The following is a 14,462-nucleotide window of genomic DNA, read 5'->3' as shown; positions in this document are numbered from 1 at the left end:
TCAATGCTTCCGCCATGTATGCAAAAGTATATGTCTACATATGGCACTGTTTTAATTCCAGTATCTATTTCCCAGTGTAACATTTGTTTGTTAAGGACCAGGTTCAGTAATCGCCAAGAAAATGTTACCTCCCATGAAATGCCAAGACGACATTGGTGGTGTTACATGTAAGTGTCTGTGTGCCCAAGGTGCGCTCCTCGATCCCTGTCCAGCGGATCTGTGCCGTGGAGAGGGTGGATGAAAATGCCTTCCAGCAGCAGAACATGATGCAGGTGGTCACTCAGGACAATGACGGGCAGCTTCACACCATGTACATCCTGTGCAAGGTACCTGTCCAGCCAAGCCTCACTGGTTCTCAAGACTCCTTTGCAAGAATAATGGTCTGTAGTAAGAAATGGTTATAGAGTATGGCAAGTAGGTTCAAATTACATGTCTTCTTTTTACTATTCCATTATCATTGTACACTGTTTGCTATTGTTACTGGTTCTTATTGCAATGATCAGAATCATTTTTACACATGTGCTGTAATGTAGGCTTTACATTAACAAGCACTTGCACCACCAAGTGTGCTGCAGTGCATAGCCAGCAAAGCAAATAGATTACTCGTATCTGTGTGGACACATTGGCTCCTCAAGTCTTTGTTGCATGCAGCTGTGACAGGTAGCTAGAACTGGCTCCTGAACTCTGGTGCAAGCACCTGCACCTAGCGTGTGAATAAATGCAATAAGCAAACACCACAGAGAGGTGAAAGGACAGCAAAACAAAAGGAAGACAATTCAGTGGCTTACTCTTTCATGCATTGTCTAGACTGCACAGTAGTAAGTATTGATTTTACAGGAGTGCTAACCAACGTTTGAACTAGCAAATATTATCACTCGTGCCCCTTTTTGTTCCAAGTCTTTTAGTTATTGGCATACATTTTAATATGGAATATGCAGATATATGACACACGCTTCCTGGCACCTAATCACTTCCATGTGTAGTTCAAGGGAAATCTTTTAAGTGCCTTGTAGCTTACATTTTTATTTATTATGGATGTAAAAGCGTATTGTAGCCAAAGTCAAGCAGAAATCAGCAAACTACAGCACAAACAGGATGCAGGAGTTTATCTGAAGTGTTGCATTTGAAATATTTGCATACCCTGGATTAACACAAAGGGGAGCTGAGTTTCAAACTATTTGAACAGCAGTAGAGAAACCCTGTAATCTGCCACAGTGTGCAAGTGTGTTTGTTTCCTTGCAGAACGTGAATGCGCTGAACCAGTGGCTGTCCTCGATCAGGAAGGCTAGTATCTACAATGAGAGGATGCTGCCTTCCTTCCACCCAGGGGCTCACAGGAGTGGAAAGTGGAGCTGCTGTCTGCAGTCAGATAGGACTGGTCAGTCTTACTAGGACTAAACATTTAAACAAAGATTTAAATGCAGTGGTATTCATTTGATGTGTGAACAGTTTATTTAAATTAATTCTGTTTTGCTCACCAAATCGAGGCTGATGTTTTATTTTATTTTTTTCTAGGGTCCTCATTCAAAAAATGGGGACCCTTCTGTGCTAATCACGCCCATCTGCCTGGCACCCTATACCGGGTGAACACGGTAACGGCCTTGATTTCGCACCAGTCTTCACCAAACTTCATTCACGCCTAGTCTCCTTTAGACATTTTGGGTTGCATTTTAGCTTATATTTGGCTAGAATAGTTGAAATCTGTACATGCACTCATTCACTTTCTTACCTTAAGCACTCCAAAAGCATGACATCATTTGCATTTCACTGTAGTCTTTTATTTACTGTGCGCTAATTCATTTTTTGGCACAAACAATAACATAGCTTTGGGGCATTTAACAGCACTTGGGAATCGCCCTGGAAGCCAGATTTATTGTAGATGTGAAACGATTGATATATTACAACATTACCAGGGAAGTATTTCAATACAACAGATACAAGGTAACTCTCTGCTGTTGTATACATCGAATCTATAGTAGATGGTTACCAAAGTACCTGGACATTGTGACTGTGTAATCCAAACTATATAATTACCATATGTACTGAGTTTCCTTGCTTGAAAGAGCATGCAAAAAAATCAAATGTTGTACTGTATTTAGCTGTAGACAATTTATTGTAACCCAGGTACATGGTTCTCTTTCCTGTCCCCCTCCCCACAGTCCATGGTTGCAGCCGCACACACTCTGCTGTGACGCTCGGAGACTGGAGTGACCCACTAGACCCTGATGCAGAGACCCAGACCATCTACAGACAGCTGCTGCACGGTCGGGACAAACTCAGGTCAGTGTCTGCAAGGATCTTGGCAAATCTCTTTCTGTTGCTGGTTTGTATGAGGCTGGTGATAATTTACACAGACAATGGACAAGACTACGTTTAAATGTAATCTGTTGATCCACGCCTAAGAAACTGGAGAAGATGTAAGTCTGGTGGACACCACTAGAGGTCGGTGTCTCACCACGGTTTAATTTCTCGATGCTACAGTTGGTTTGATTTGTGTGTACAGGACATGTTACCAAGAAGAAGCTACCCAAGCGCCCATGGAATTAATCTTGCCATTTCATCCTGTGATGTCACTAGGGACAGCCCTCATTTAAACTCAATTAGTCTCAGATTTATATGATAAAGGTTGCCGTTTTAATTAAACACAATTAAATTGCTGTGCAGTTTAAACATGTGAGGAACCCAGCACACAATTTGGTGGTCTAGAAAGAATAAACACAATAAGATGTGAATTTGTCTATCATTAATATGACCCATATTTTGTGTTTGTGGATATTGTGTCTGTAGGAAGAAGTACCTGGAGTCTGCTGATGCAGAAACTGCCATTGACCAGGAGGAGAGGAAACACAGCCCCAGAATCCGACCAGGTATGAGGGTTAATAAACAGGTCCTGCCAGCCTGCCTGCAGCCCAGTCTGGTCCCTCTGTGACGGTCAAAGGTCTCACTAGAAAGACATCAGCAGATTTGGCCCCAAATTAAACTGCAATAGAATTATCATAATAGGGAGCCGGTCACAAAATGAACACCTTTGCAAAAGTTGCATCAGCACTTTATTTAAGGTTACAGTTTTCAGGGACATTGCAACAACCAGCTATATGAAACTAAATATGTACACCTGACATTCCAAATAATATCCCTTGTCGTACTTAATAATCTTGCCATACAAAATGCCAAGATTAGTTCTTTTTTTTTTACAATAATTTATCTCCTGGTGAAAACCCTCTAACTCTGTGATGGTGTTGCACTTCAAGAGATTATTATTATTTATTTATTTATTTATTATTTATTTATTTATTTAAAACTTGGCTATATGAAGTGCTGAGCTAGACTGATCACACACACACACTTCTGCAAACACTACTGCAATGAATGTCAATATTTAAAATAACAAATTTAAAAGGCCTTTCTCTCACCACAACTGTCAAAGACAATACAATATTGTGAAAGAAAAAGGCCTGGATCTCACCAGTGAAAGAACAGGTTTTTCTTAAGATTTAAGTTTGAGGTTTTTCTTAACCCTTTACTGACCCCAATTTGAGAGTCAATGGTCTAAACAGTGCTGCCCTCAATACCCCACATGCTGTTATGGCAGGTGCAGCTTTAAGAATCCCAGAGGTGAAAAGCTGGTATCCTCATTACTGCACGTTCCTCTCAACTCCCACCCGCAGCCTCTTTGATTCACAGCCTGGGCTCTGATCTCTAACATAATGAGGACAGCTATTAACAATCCCAGGGGAGGGATTGCCTGCAGGTACACACTGATCTTGCTCTAGAGAGAGAGAGAGGTGATCCGTTCCACTGAAATTAAACAGATACCATACTGAGATGAGCAGTCCCTGGGGAATATCTCTGGTTGGCTAAAATGTAACCTTTTAAGTAATAATGTATGCAGGGATGTGTCGGCATATTGAGGCTGGTTGACTGAGGGATGAGACCAAAGCTTTCAATCCACAGCAACCATCCTACATTTGAGATCAGCCTGGGTCCCCAAGTATAAGCGTAGCCACATGGCATACAGGGTGGCACAGGCAGGGAAGCGCAGGTTCGTGTCCTGGCTGTGTAAAGTGTTCGCTAAGGATTCCAGAGGGAGCATCGCATTAGCTCTGGTGCTCCTGCAGGTTAGGGAGACAAAAAATGTCCGAGGCTGTTTCTCCCCATTGCTGTACAGTCGACCAGGTGCCTGGTTAGCTGAAGTGGGCACCTGTAGGGCTGGCCTTTGTCCTCCAGAGACCAGTAGCTATCGAGTTCCTGGATGCAGAGGCAATTGGCTTGATCCTGGGATCGGACCTTCATTGCTTTTGAGCTGTTGTGGGGAATTTTAGCGGTGAGGGAGTGTAGTTGGACATTCTAAATTGGGGAGAAAATCTGGGATTCTCTGGTTTTCTGGTTTTTCTTTTAAAAATACAAAACCTTGACTCTCTTCCTTTTCTCTGTGGCAGACAGGGTAGAGCGGAGCAGAAACTTCCACGAGCACAGGATGGCAGCAGCAGCGCGTCTCCTCGACGTGGTACAGGATCTGGAGCGTGCCCACCAGGCCTTCGAACGACGGGAGAGAGAGGAGGCGGCCAATGAGATCCTGCCTCCTTAAGCCATGCCCCTCAGGGGGGTGGGGCAAGTGATAGAATGCAAATTGACACCTCCCATTCCCATTGTGTTTTGTTTTGGTGGATGTCTGTCAAACCTTGTCGCTAATGCTGTTTGTGTTTTATTGGATGGGTGAGGATGATTGGTCAGAAAGCCTTACAAGTTTATACGTTACTTTGCAGGAAGTTACCAAAAAGAAACAGGAGCTTTTAAATAAATGTATATCTGCAAGTAACAAGATAAATAAGGTCTGTCAGCTATGGACTCAGTAACATAAAATATCTAAGATGTTCAGATATTTACAATGATACAGTTTGTCACAATTTCAGCTAGGAGCAAACTGTGGACATTCTTTAAATTCTTAAATAATCTATAACCTGTTTTCTAACAATACCGATGCTTGATTGTTTGAGCTATTGAAGACCATATCTTTGGATCCGTTGCACTAAATTCACATGAACATTTGTTACAAGCAGTTTTCTGCACTTTGAATGTATAAGCTTTTTTTTCTCTTGGTACTAACTAGCAGGTATTCCTCATTTGGTGCTATGGAAGACCAGTTTTTAGAATGGAAAAAGCAAACTTCATTATCCATCTGCAGCCACATGAACTTCAGTACTCTTGGTGGAATAGTACTACAGTGCTAACATTTGTATAATGATGTCGCAATGGTATGAACTAATACACACTGGTAATCCATTGTAGTACCATGTCAGTATCACTGTTCCAAACCTGTTGGCATTGCTGCTAATGCAGTGTTCTGCTAATGGTTTAGTCTGGGTTTGTCCTGGATAATACACTGGGATTATAATCATATATCAAGGCTCTTCTTCTTATGGGCCCAGGCTCACGAACAGAGGAAAGGGTTTTATACCAAGGCGTTTCTCAGTACAGTATTTCATTCCTAGTGTGTCAGTTTGAATGAGTCAGTCTAGATATTTGTACATTTCAGATATGTCAGTATTAACAATGGCCAAGAAGAAGTATACTGCAGTAAAAGGTCCTGTTGCAACAATGCAGAAGGAAACGCTTGAGAGGGGTCTTCGTTTGTTTTAATACATGAACGTTTGGATATTGAATAATTGTTGCTGCTGTAGCTGAAAGCATGAGCCCCAGTTTGCCTTTGCTCAATAGTTGCCTGTGCTTGATCGTATATTGTATGTTAGCGAGTCCACAATTGACAGACCTTTTTATTACAAAGTGAATTATAAGAGAAGGTCTTGCATGGAGTTCAGTTTGTACAGTAACTGTCATTGAAGTGACCAGTGTGCCCCTAAAGTTATATTAACTCATGTCTTCTGCTTGTTTTTCTTCCTTGGCAGTATTTTTTACGGATACATTTCTTACATCCACTAGTGTTGCAGAGGTTAATGGTTCAGTTGTGGTCTACTGAGAGCACTATTGATTGTGGTCTACCAGATGTAGTGTAAGAGCTCTACTTAGAGCACTATTGACTGTAGTCTATCAGCTGTAGATTCTAAGAGCACTATTGATTGCTTCAATGGGAGCTACACCACAAGCCTTAAGTGGTTGTTTCAGGATGGGGGGTGGCAGTGTGCATGCTGGGAAATGTAGTTTTCACACATCAGTGGTGGCAGTGTGTTATTACACCCATACAGCATGTGAAAGGAAAGTGTGTGCTGGTTTCTATGCATGGTGATTGCTTATTGCATTCAGTCGTGTTTGTATACAGACACTTAATGGCTGCCCAGAAAAGTATCGTATTTACAATCGCTTTGCCTGTCAATGCGTTTTACTCATTGTTTTATGATATTTTTTATGAATGGTGATGTTGCTGCAATATTTATTACTAACATACTGTTTAGTATGGAACATGGGGAGCCAACAAACCTGATAGATCAAGCATCTTAAAAGATCAAAGGAGGAAATAACCATTACCAGCAATGGATTGAGTTCAGAACGTTGTTTAGAAATGGTTCAAAGTAAAATTAGAATGGTATTTTAAGTCAGTGGTCAGTAAATTTAGTTAAATATATATTCATTTCCATTCATATTTTCCCACATTTTGTTGTTGAGAAACGAATTGCAACACCCAACTGTGCTGTAAGCTGAGTACACAGACACTGTTATCCCAGTGCTATTCAATTTGATCTCATTTCACTGGCAAGTTAAACAGTGCAGTGCCCTGTGCTGTTTCTCTTTCATCCTTCATTAAGGGGTCTAGACAGACAATATAAAGAGATTTACATTAGCCCAATATCTGGTAGCTGCATATCACGTTGTACATTCCAGACAGTCACAATTATGCTACTAGGAAGGGTAAGGAATAGGTTACCTAGTCATGTTGTTGATGCTGAAATGACTGGGATCCTTTAAGACCCGACTTGAGATCAGGCACTCGGAGCCGGACAAGCATCGATGGGCGAAATAGCCTCCTCTCGCTCGTTTGTCTTATGCTTTCATGTGGGATTATATTCTTCATTATGCTAAACTACTGTATGTTACTGGCAGCTGTTTGTGTGTGTGTGTGCGTGTGTGTGTATATATATATATATATATATATATATATATATATATATATATATATATATATATATATATATATACATACCCTATGTATATAAATATAGGAAGATATCAATGTTTTATAGTTGTTGCTATATGTGCCAATATGTATTTCTGAAAAGTTATTGACCGCCAAATTATAATTGCCAAAATATATTTCTAACACAAAGATTTGCATATGCCTTGGTGTAATTAAATGTATGGCTTTGAACTGAAAAACTACTGGTGGTGTTGTTTTTCAACAAGTAGCCACATACCTGCCCCTCACAAGTTAACCAACCTAATATTCTTTTGTTGTATTAGTTTTCAAAATGCTCTGTTTTACATTTGCCTTTCAGTTTGATGACGTTTACAAGTCATTCTCAGTGGTTCTGGGTTCTTTCTGGTTTCTGTTGCTTCAATATTAAGTCATCATCATTATACTCTGCCTTACCCAGGCTTTGAGCTTGCATTGAGAATCTAAAGTGCCAACACTAAGCAGCCTTGTGCATTATATTGAAAGCATGTGGAATTGTGAGCACTCAACTGCAAATCCCACCTGCCATACCTGTATGAGTTCAAAGGTTACGTTGTCAGATGGTTGGATTAGTATTGTTCTTTCAGCTTGTCTGGAGAATCCCAAGCGCCAGATGGAACAGCCTTCCTCATTCCATTCAAATCATGTGACAATGTGACCTTTCCTCTTCCATCACCACCTACTCTACATATTTGCAGACAGAGAGTAGGCGGGTCTGATACAGTTGAGAGGTCAGATGATTGTAATTGAATGAGGAAGGCTGTTTGATCCCACCCCAGATGAATAATAGAAAATAAATGTACTCCATTATGCTGCTAAATGGTTAAAAGTACATGGGTTCCTAATCCTATAAGAGGCTGTTTGGTGGGATTTGCTACACCACTGATTTTGTTTTACAGATTCCCACCACTATCTGATTGATTGGTGCTCAAAAGGGTCAGCTTCAGGGGAAAAAAAAAAATCCAGCTACAGTGTCCTTCCTCATCTCACTGAGCAGAGACAGACTGCATCGCCTACGTGAGCAGAATGGATGGCAATGACTCAGAAACGCAGATTGTGGTATTAGACCGCAGTGCTTCAGTCAGTACAAAACTGTCCTCTGAGTATTACAGGATTTCATTATTTATTCATTTATTAAAGCATTCTGACCCAGCGGTCATTGCCTTCTAGATAATTGACTACAGTTAGGTGTCCCAAGTCAAAGGATGTACACGTAACAAATGACAAGCTCAATTATCTAATGATAACGACATCTGTGGAGGATATTAACGTTATTTTAATCAAGCAACAGTTCTGCAATAGCACACGTATCTTAACCAATCCATTATTGTTATTTAGAATCACTTTGTATATCATTTTCTGTTTTAAAAAAAAAAACTGCTTTAAACTTTGTGTTTTAGTGGTCCTGAGTGGCTCCACTGATAAAAGCACAGCCGCGTGGCGTGCAAGGTGAGCATACAGCACAGATTCGCGTCCTGTCTGTGTGGAGTTCTGGTTTTCGCTGGGGATTCTGAAGGGAGCGTCACATTCACTAGCGCGTCTGTGAGTTTGGGTGGCAAAAACGGCAGGGACTGTTTCTCATCGCGCTACAGCGAAACCTGCTACCAGTAATTGGACACACTAAATGTAATAAATAAATTAAATAAAGTAAATAGATAACTGAAAAAAGAGGCCACACAGTATGCTTGTTTTAGTCATTTGAAAATATAATTTTGTAGTAGGGGTGCAACGATTCATCACAGAGCACATTGTAGTTCTTGATTGAAGAATAAGTGTGTTTCATCATTGGTATGAATACATACTCTCCCTATCTTATTGCATTTTTGTTATTTAACAGTAGTCCAGGCAGCATACAAGTAGCTCATCAAGGCCAACACCTGCATCATGATATATATTGTATCCCGATACGTATCATATCGTGTCTCATTACACCCTCTATTCAGTAGATAGAACTTCCTGGTGTTGATATATAGAGGAATACCCCACCAGTCCATGGCCTCTATAACATAAGCCTGCCAGTATATATGAGACACTGATGCATTGATACAGTAAGGGCACAACACATTTCATGATGCATGTTACGATCCTGACAAATTAAAATGATCAATATTGATATACTGTTTTGTCGAAAGTCACAACTGAAATGAGACCAGTATTCGTACCAGCAATCAATCGCATTCGTTTGTCATTGCTGTCAGTGTAAAGGTAACTACACAAGGCTCAGTCATACATCTGGTGATCTTATCCACGATCTATCAAACTATTACCTCTGTCAAGACACAACGCCGAAGCCCCACCCCTATTCCCAAAGGAGCCAGGCTGATTAACATTTCACTGCTCTTGCAGTCTTTTAAAACATATTGAGCTGCAGAATCCATTGCATTTGTTCAATCACTATCAGCAGCACACCTCATTTTGTCGTGTTTCAGAAACTTAAAAAAGTACGGCAGTACTTTCTGCACCCTCTATCTCATGTTCTCATTCCCCCGGGTCTCTGCATCTTTCTTTCAGCTGTAGTGTGTCAGACGTCACCTGCACCAGAGGGAAGAATGAAGTTCTGCATCCCTTGCTTCATGTAATCATGTGTAAGATATAAACTTTTACAGCTTTGTCAAAATTCCACTACTTGTTATCATGAGAAGAGTGATGTCACAATTCTACAGGTAAAAAAAAAAAAGGTTTAAATTTACAGAATCAGAGTTTCAATAACTTATGACAATTAATGTTAATACTAAGGTAGATGACAATTGGATAAGCGATTCTCCAGAAATATGCAAAAATGTATTTGTGACATCCAGATAGACGCCTCCATATATCCCCAGAATCAATAATGTATGTTAATTAATGTTCATACCAAATTTCACAAGGATACACGGTTCTCCAGATATATGGAGAAATATGAAGAGTAACATAAGGAAGTACGCACGACTGCCTACACTACTCTTCACAGTGGACCATCCCCAAAGGGGGTAATAATAACCAAATAAAACATGGTCAGACAGGGTCCAAAAGAAGTGACTGGGGAGAGGAAACCAATGTTGTGGTTGCCTTCACCCAAATCAAAGAGAAAGTCATGGACGCTTTAACAAAGTACTAAGAATAATTGTTATACCACTTTTCTACTTTAAGAGAAAGATTGAACTCTACACTGGCCCTGTGTTTATCTCTTGTTATGATCTCTACTGGGACAAACTAACAGTAATAACTCTTCCGCCTGCAGGGGAGGTCAGTGGATCTGAGGCCTCCAGATCTTGGCTCAAGAAAACAAACACTCTACAGGAAGACATTAAACACACCAGCACACACACTCTTTCATCTCAGAGCCAACAGCTGCCTCTCCCCCCATTACTCTCCCACGTCTTCCTTCCTACTTGCTTGACATTCTTCATTGAATTGCACTGGCTTTAAGGAGCAACTCAATGTGGTATTCTTCTACTTGTGTAGATTCACTTTGTATATAATTTTCTGTTCCAGTCATCACATCCTGGTGGCTTTTTAAAAAGTTTAAAGCAGCTCTGTGGCCTCATTATAGCTCCCAAAGACGTCTTCAGGGTCTACAACTGGGGCAGCAGAGTGTAACCATTAACTTGTCCCCCTGCATCACTCTGCAGAACTGTATAGAGCAATGTGGTATTTCTTATATCTGTGGGGCCAGGGGTGTTGCAGGGGGGACAGAATGGTAACACTCTGGTGTACCAGCTTTACACAGAGAGAAGACATTGGGAGATCTACGAGGGCCATAGGCGTGCTTTACACTTTCGTGAAAAAATCACCAGTGTGTGATGACTGAAACACAAAATTATACAGAAAAAGTGAAACTAAACAACAAGAGCCATGCATTAGATAGCTGGTATTTGAGACCCATACCAACTCATTAAAATCCACCTCTTATTAACCTGCAGTTCAGTTTCAATGACATACATATCCGTCCGGCACTAATATTCCAGTAAGTTAGTTCTTGTCTCTCTCCTGGTTCCTGTTGCATACAAGTAGAAGGAAACAGTTCCAGATGAACTCAGCTCACTATTCCTGTAAGCCAAAGGCTGTTGCATCCTTCCTGAGTCCAGATGGATCCTGGGATGACTGAGATACAGGATTCAATAAACCTGTGCACTTTCACCAGGAAAAACACACCAACAGAACTGCCATCCTTGACCCAATGAGCCTCCAGTATATCTATGGGTCAATCGGTAAAAGTTCAGGAGCTTGGAATCACTAAGCTTATGAATGTCAAGGTTGCCATTTTATGAACAGTGCCTGTAAAATTTAGGAACTACACAGTGAACTATGGTACATGTTTTCATAAATTTGATTAGATAGACTTAGAATAAAGAGAGGGAGACACTCCTTCGCACAGAAAGTTGTCAGGGTATGGAATGGGTTACCAAGCTATATTTTTTATCCAACAAAGTTTTGAGATCAGTCAGCTACTAGGAACCGGGTGCATTGCTGAGCTGAATGTTTTTTTGTTCTGGTATCGTAGAGCAGCTCCTGGACCCAAGTGAAAGCATAGACAAAAGCACTGAACACAGTATTTGAGTAATTGCACTAAGAACCACTCTGAATGATTGCAGGGAAGGGCACAATCAGAACAACTCTAAAAATGTCATTAAAAGCTGCTTGTGTTTTTTGATAACTGTGCATACCACTCTGTTCTTTAAACAGCACTGGGAGTGTTGCACAGTTAACGTGGTGAAAAAGTTAATATTCCTGCGAGAGTTTCACTGTGGATTTTGCGGTTGGGCCTGGGGGGGGAGGTTCATTTTTAATTACATTACTGAGGATTTTATGTTTATCAAATCGAATGTCTCCAGCTGTACTGAAAGCTGAGGGAATAAGGAATCCATCCTCAAGCGTAATGTTCCTTAGGACCTGGCTCAGCAGTCTTGCTTACAGCAGTCTTGATTCATGGATCCGGAAAGTTTAAAAAGCTGTCCCTCATGTTAATAGCTGCATTCCGACACTGCTGAAGTCACCCATAGTGGGATAAGTCCTAGAAAATACTGCAGAGCAGGGCTGGGGAAATTCCAATTCCATTTCAAATTCCTTTTAAAATAAATTCCCAATTCCAGTTCAAATTCCTTTTAAAATCAATTCCCAATTCCATTTAAAATTGACTTTAGAGGCATAATAATCGGTGTGGTTGTTCAACTGCTTTCATTTGAGGCCAATTTAATTGACTAACAGCGACTTCAGTTTAAGCAATGGGTTGCCACAGCGAGCAGCTCATTTTAACAGAATACTGCTAATTGTAATTTAGATCAATGATGTGTTGGAATTGATTAAAAGGGAATGGGAATTAGGTATTGATTTTAAAAACGGATTGTAATTGAAATGCAGGAATTTACCCTGACCCTGCTGCAGAGCAATCTTAGACTTCAGATTTTGGGAACCCCCAAAAAAGTTAAAAACTGGTATTACTGTCCACTTCAACATACTTCAGTATTTCCAAAAATTATGATTCAGGATATGTATACCAGCTCCTTTTTTCTGTGAAGCTTCAATGTTATAGTGTTTGTAGCAAACCAAGTAATTTATATTTACTATATTGGTCTCAAATATGCAGCTTTGAAAGAAACACATAATAGTAAACATGTATTTTCATTAAAAAAAAAAATACAATACTTGCTCAAGTTCTCTCTGTTTGCAAGCCATGCTTTCAAAAGGTCTTGCTCTTCCTAGGTCATTTCAACAGGACAGTGATATTGTCCCCACCCCTGTTACGCCTTCTTTACTGTCATTTAACAATCAGCTGCTTCCCCTATTGACTGACATGCTTTCAGCCAGTAACAAGCTTTCACCCTGAAGACATGGCTGAGGTGAAATGACTTAAAACTCAAAACATAAAACAAATCATACCTGCGCCGCTATGTTTTTATAGTTAAATTTTCCTTTGCTCCGGTATTCTTAGAACATTTTAATGTATGCAAAACCATTCAAAGATATGCAAAGATATTCTAAATATTTCAGAAGAAATAACTGAGATTTAAAGCGCATTTTGAGTGCTAAAGCTTTGGGATTCAAATCAAAGGTGCAGTGCTCCACAGAACTGAAGTTTTACTGTCAAAGAATGAACCCCCCCCCAGCGGTATTTATGGTGTCAAGTCAGACGGTGGGCTTCAGTTGTGCGACACTGTGTGTGCATGAGTGGATCACTTTGATATAAGAAGAGAATAGCTGTAATACAGTATAATGGCAATGTAATGGATCTGTATTAAATAGGATCACAAGGGCAGCTACAATAGCATTAGCAATTAAAATGGACTTGGTTGACATACCAATGGTATCACAATTATATGGACACACATTATACAGACTAATCCACTGCAATGCCTTACCGGTACCTGGCTGTGTGGTACCATATCAGGAACACCGTTTCTGTGCAGGACTGTGGTTCTGCCTGGTTTTCTGTGCAGTAATGCACAGTATTTGAATGGCATACGATATACATATATAAAAAAATACATGTATAAACAAACAAGTAAAGCTGGCTCAGCCACATCACAGTGAGAACTAATTAAATTATTAATAAGAACCACCTGCCTAAGGGCAGATGAGACTCCCTAATTAACAAACTAATTACCAGTCGCTGGGAGAGAGGCGGGCAGAGAGCATTTGCTGAAAGGAGGAAGAAAGGCCTCCCAAAGAAGGATGCACAGTGTTGCTCAACCCTCTACTGACGCAAACAGTTCATCGTGGAACAGCACTGGATATGTAAGGACGACACCACAAATCCATTTTCAAAGTACAGCAAGTTAAGCATGAATAAAACTTGGCTAAAAATGACTGTAAGCCTGAGCCATGTTGATGGTTCAAATAACTTTTCCGTACTCCCTCACTGACTCCAAATTGATGCTTTCACGTTGACCAGAAAGCAAAGTTATCTTATAATAGTCCACCAGGGTATACCATAGTAAAAACACGTAACTGCTTCCCAATTCAAAGTGATTACATATAGGTATACCCTTGTTCAATAACACAATGGCCTGTATTTTTCAGTATGGACAAGTTGCAGGCAAATTGGTCCCTCCATAGCAAATGTACAAAAAACAAAAAAACAAAAAACAACACAAAAGCCTAAGGAGTGTTTACCTAGTAAAACATGCAGTTTTGAACCTCCTATCTTCTAGAGTCGTCAAGAGCCCCATCTCTGGTTTCAAGGGGGGAGTTTGGGTGGGAGTTCATATGTGTGGGGTTGGTATCTTTGAGGATCTAGTGTTCATTACAGAGAAACTACATCGAAGAACTAAAACACAGTTGACACCAAATTAACAAATAACATTTCAGACTGTAGATGAAGAATCTTCTGCTTTATCAGAAGTTAAATGTGACATCC

The 14,462-nt window shown here is 40.3% G+C and overlaps 1 protein-coding gene across 1 annotated transcript in view; it reads left to right on the top strand.

Annotated features, from left to right (window-relative positions):
- The window catches only part of LOC121299568 (rasGAP-activating-like protein 1), a 48,337-nt gene extending 41,257 nt beyond the window's left edge, over window positions 1–7,080 (top strand). The window contains exons 17-21 of the mRNA XM_041227356.1: window positions 189–326; window positions 1,243–1,378; window positions 2,160–2,280; window positions 2,788–2,867; window positions 4,440–7,080. Coding sequence (XP_041083290.1) covers window positions 189–326; window positions 1,243–1,378; window positions 2,160–2,280; window positions 2,788–2,867; window positions 4,440–4,588 — 624 coding nt within the window. The 3' untranslated portion in view covers window positions 4,589–7,080. The remainder of the gene's footprint in view (window positions 1–188; window positions 327–1,242; window positions 1,379–2,159; window positions 2,281–2,787; window positions 2,868–4,439) is intronic.
- Window positions 7,081–14,462: the final 7,382 nt, after the last annotated feature.

This window comes from Polyodon spathula, chromosome 25 (genome assembly GCF_017654505.1).
Source record: "Polyodon spathula isolate WHYD16114869_AA chromosome 25, ASM1765450v1, whole genome shotgun sequence".
Taxonomy (NCBI): Eukaryota; Metazoa; Chordata; class Actinopteri; order Acipenseriformes; family Polyodontidae; genus Polyodon; species Polyodon spathula.
This window is presented reverse-complemented; position numbering and strand designations above follow the sequence as displayed.